The 5,045-nt window shown below is 35.0% G+C and overlaps 1 protein-coding gene across 1 annotated transcript; it reads right to left on the bottom strand.

Annotated features, from left to right (window-relative positions):
* Positions 1-3,793: 3,793 nt before the first annotated feature.
* Positions 3,794-4,587, bottom strand: LOC133311628 (uncharacterized). The gene has a single exon (XM_061512704.1). The coding sequence runs from the start codon at positions 4,578-4,580 to the stop codon at positions 3,915-3,917; it is 666 nt and encodes a 221-aa protein (XP_061368688.1). The 5' UTR covers positions 4,581-4,587; the 3' UTR covers positions 3,794-3,914.
* Between the last annotated feature and the right edge of the window lie 458 nt (positions 4,588-5,045).

Genomic DNA, 5,045 nt, shown 5'->3' with positions numbered 1-5,045 from the left:
TTGTAAAAATATTAGAGCCATTGAATGAGTATATCAAAGTCAATGTAGGATTGAAGTTGATACTCCAATTCCGAAGGTTCAGTTATGTCTGCTACGTTGCGAGTTTAATAACTCCGGTTATACGTAACCAAATGGTTACTGTAATATCTTTTTGGAAAGCCTTAGATGTCTAGTTTATAACAGTGAAAAGGTGAAAGTTAATGGTTAAGTGTAGTGGTCTCAGTTTAGAGAATGTTACATGGTTACAATTACGATTTTGATTATATTAAATACGATTTTGTTTTAAAAAGTAAATGAACAATGTTTTTATGAAAAAATTTATTTGTGGTCTTAATTAATCAATGTGATTGAAACTGCGCTTAATATTATAAGTAATGTTAACGTTTCTGAGTGTACAACGGGGCATTACATTCGCGGTCTTCTCAGAAGTTACGTTCACCAGAACGTTATCTGCAAGGCATAACTAGATCCAGATCAGGCTTCGTGTCTTTCGATCGTCTCTGGTCCACGCCTTCAATTCCTTTGACTCTTTCGACTTGCCTTCCTCTGACGTTCCATCGCCGACAGTTTTCGTTGGTACCGATGGCTTCTCATCTTTGGCAAAGCCTCCATCTTTAGCTTCCATAACTCAAACCATTTTCCTCTGAACTTTTCAACCTCGATTCGTGATTGGCCAGTCAACATCCTCTCCAAATCAATTTCGCAGTTGTCTCTATGCAAAGAAAAAATCCCAAATCGTGAAACCCTAATCTGTCACAGGAACCCCGGTCGCAGAACCAAAGCTCTGATAGGGCTAAGCTACACCAACCGTAGCAAGTGAGTCTGATACCACTTCTCAACCCAAAACCTTAAGGCATTGGGTTTATGGGTCAATTCACTTATATACTTTTCACTTAGCCCATTACCAACCAATGTGGAACTCATCACACTTGAATATCTCAACAATATTATATCCATATGAAATTTATTTCATGTCATATCATATTAATCGGAATTATTGCCCCTACTTCTAGTAGGTATGAAAATGAAATAAGTTCTAATTATATTTTACTTGTTAGACACTATTGTTATCACTTGTGAATAAGAAAAAAGTGATTTTTCATGTTCAAGATGTGCCTCTGATGTTATGTTATATGTTGGTCTTTTTTTATAATGAGACCAACATTTAAAATTCATTAGAAGCACATTGTGGCAAATTAAAACAACTTGTAATAATGATTAAACTAACACTCAAAAGAGGATCCATCCTACACTTCAGAATTTAATGGATTTTAAAAAACAAAAGGACATAATTTTTTTTTTTTTTCTATATGTGTAGCTTATTAGTTAGAAATGAAGACTCTTTTAAAGAGGTTTGGCGCAATTGGTTACGGGTTCGCTGCTATCTCCAAAAGGATGGCAGTTCGAACCACACTGGCCGATGTGAGGGCTTCTTTGGTGGATGATATGTAATTCTTCTCAGAAATCCTCAAAGAGGTTGGGAGGTCTTCCCAGACCCTGGTGGGATATCGGCGTCTACCCCCATCTAAACTTGTTTGAATTAAAAAAAAAATGAAGACTCTTTCTAGCCATATCAGGATTTGCAACATGCTAATTGTCAGTGGGCACATTTGGTTTAATGAAATGTTTTTTTTTCCCGTTAAAATTACAATTATATCACCTTATTTTTAATTTGTCTTCTTAAACGAAAGAAAATCAGAAGTGTGTCTGATTAATTTTCTGTTAAGAGATTATGAAGATCGACTTCCGCGGTATCTCATTTGTCTTTTTTTAGATGATGGCATTTTTTCACAAAAGCATCTCTGGACTGTTCTGCCATTTTGGATATTCTTGATTTGTTTGGTATAGCATCAGGATTCAGGACAACCAATTAATTTCAATAAATCAACTAGTATTTGGGCTTTCGAACCAATCACTTGAATCCATTATGCATATGGTTTGGAAGAGTATACAAGGCAGGTCTTAAGTTTGAGTCTTACGTAGTCATTGACCTGTTATGCATATGGTTTTTTTGTTTATAAATATTTATAGGAGGCTGTTGCAATACTCAACCCAAAATCTTTAGGGAGGCATTCTTAAAATAGATTCTAGAAGCCTTTTTAAGGTTAATTTTCAGATTTTAGAAATCAAATTCTATTCAAATGATCGAGTAAAGTACTAAATAAATTAAATTGTGTTTATCAACAGCTTGGAGTTATCATACAAAAAAATGAGAAGGGTTTTGATAGAGTAGAATTGTTTTTGTTTTGCAGCCTCCTTGTTAATGAACACTTCAAAATTTATTGTAAACAACAAATAAAATATGGGTTTTATAATTTTCATTCAATATGAGAATTCAAATCTTCTTACACACCCTTCAATTTTCGTGTTGATATGGGCCCTACACAATATTTTTTTTAACATATGGGTTTCACATATTTTTTGTCTCTACAACATAAGATTTCAATTCTTATACTCCAAACCAAAAAAAAATAAAAAAAATCCGGGGCACATGCCCCCGTAAGTCCATAATTATTAGGTAGATACCTCCCTAGTACGTATTCAACACCCCAAACCACCACTCCCAAAAAAAAGTCCATAATTATTAGGTAGATACCTCCCTCGTACGTATTCAACACCACTACGTAACGTAGCTCTTCTAGATGAACTATATTGTCTAGGATTAACAAGCAAGATGTGAGTGTATATATGTCATTAGATTGTGATGTTTAAGTTGCTCCTTTTATTTTATTTTATTTTCCTAAAATCGTAGTAGAAACACACGTTTGATTTTGATTAGAAACACCGAGCTAGTAGACAATTCTCAGAAATATTATAGAAATATAGGAATCATATAGATATTTCATCCTTACGTTTCTTGGTATAACCATTACATATTTTAGAGACCTATTATTGTGTTATGGTTCTATATAATAATGTCTTTTATATTTGTACGTGATATTAAACTAACCTTGTGATAGAAAGGATAAGGATAGACTTTTGGGGTATAGCAAAGTATGATGCAGATGCAGCCAAAACGAGCCCACCGTTTTCTCAAGAAATCCACCCTCTATTCCCACTCAAGTTGGTCCCGGTGACCAAGACTCCATCACTTCTTTGAACCATTATATTCAACATGAATAATTGAAACCTGCTGCTAGACTATAGTGTGAAGCATACTTAGTATACTTCTCTGACCAGTTTTCTCAGTATGATGCATATTCGGAACCTCTTCTATATATGCTCCTTCACAACCGCGGAGCCAGAAAATTAAAAATCTTTCAGAGGAAGTTACAAGTGTCATATTTTTTTTAGGTTATAATTATCTATATGACAAAAAAATGATACTCTTAAATACTTGTATGAACTTGAAGGGAGGCGATCACTGTTTATATGAACAAAAATAACAATACTTATAGGGAAAAATTATTCTCACGCTACATGAGATAAGTTTTCCCTCCTACACATTATTCATAAATGTGTCATATTTTCTTTTTCTTTTCTTTTTATTTTTTCTGGTGCTAAAACCTACAAATTTGTTTCTATGACATGAGATAACTTATCTTCTTTAACATGACATGTATAAATTTAAAGAAGGGCAATGGCCCTACCTCTCGCTCCACAAGTGCTCCTTCACTTACCGGTGACTCAGTTAGGATTTCGTGGAAATTAAGAATTGGAAAGAAAGCTAACATTGCACAACAATTATAACAAATTGTTCTACAAGGACAACAATTTAATCAAGAGAACTCATAAAGAAAAGAGAGAGAGAAACTAAATTGAATAATAAAGAAATTGAAGCATATAGGCCTCATGAATTATTGTGTTGATGATACATGCATACAACTATATGAACTAAATATAAGTATAAGTCCACTTCTTTTTCTAATATAATTAAACATTTTCATGACATAAAATACAACTATACTTCGTTCTTAGAAATTATCATTGGAAAAGGCATTACCAGTTAGATCATGCAAACCAAAATCATTATCCACGAGCAAGCTGCCATCAGAGAGTTCCATGCTAGTGCTAGACCTTGAGTTACCCGAAGTTGGAACAAAATCACTGCTCTTCACATAGTCAAACGAGTAACTATTCTGTTGCTGAGGCACTTGATCCTGTTGCTTCTGCCATGGAAGAGGCATAGCTACTTGATGAACTTGATTGTAACTTCTGCTACTAAATGGTGGAACTATTCTACTTGTGTTATGATGAATCTGCTGTCTGCTTCCTTGTTTGAAATTTAAGGTAATAGGTCCCTTATGAACCCCTAGTGATGACCCAGTTGTGCTAGGACACCCAGTGAATTGTTGCACTAATGCCCTGAAATTTGTGGTGTTGGCATTGAGGAGTGTGGTTGGGGTTCTCTTAGAAGCTCTAGACCTTTTTCTTATAGGTTTTGATGCATTACCTTTTGGAGTTGTCATGTATGAACTGGTTGGGCTTAACATGCTCTCAGATGGCATGGTGGGAGTGGAACTTGTTGTCATCAAAGTTGCATCAGAGAATCCTTCTGTGGTTGGCACCAAAACTCGGCCAGTTTCATCCATGAGAGGTTGCTGGTAGAATTGCATCCACTGGTCAGTAGTAGCAGTCATGGTTATCTTTCATATGTGTTTTGACATAGTCCTTCATATTTGGTTCTATTATTGTGTATATAGTGCCTTGTCATGGTCAAAGTAAAAGTCCAATTTTTGACTATTCTTTGATTGAGACAGGGGAGAAACTTGATGCCAAAGAATAAGGTTGGTTCAAGGAAATAACGGGTTAATTAACTTCAGTGACGAAATGAAAATCAGGAACAGCATCACTTTTGGACTCCCTTGATTAATGTTATGTTGGAGCTTTTATGGTGGTCTTTGTGTTCTTGGTCAAAAAAACATGTGTACTATATAGTTGAAAAATGGTAAGTCGCTATGTGCTCTTAGCTACCCACCCACCCAATTTTACATAGTTTATTTAAGTTCCGTGTTTTATTACAAGGCATGACCGTATAAGATACTTCTTGATGTAGCAGAAACTCTAATTAAGAGCCCACGTGCTTTTACTAAAAGCAAAGTCTG

This window comes from Gastrolobium bilobum, unplaced genomic scaffold, assembly GCF_033153095.1.
Source record: "Gastrolobium bilobum isolate Gb01-03AN ecotype WA unplaced genomic scaffold, APGP_CSIRO_Gbil_v1 utg1842, whole genome shotgun sequence".
Taxonomy (NCBI): domain Eukaryota; kingdom Viridiplantae; phylum Streptophyta; class Magnoliopsida; order Fabales; family Fabaceae; genus Gastrolobium; species Gastrolobium bilobum.
The sequence above is the reverse complement of the archived record's forward strand: the minus strand, read 5'-3'. Positions and strand labels throughout refer to the sequence as shown.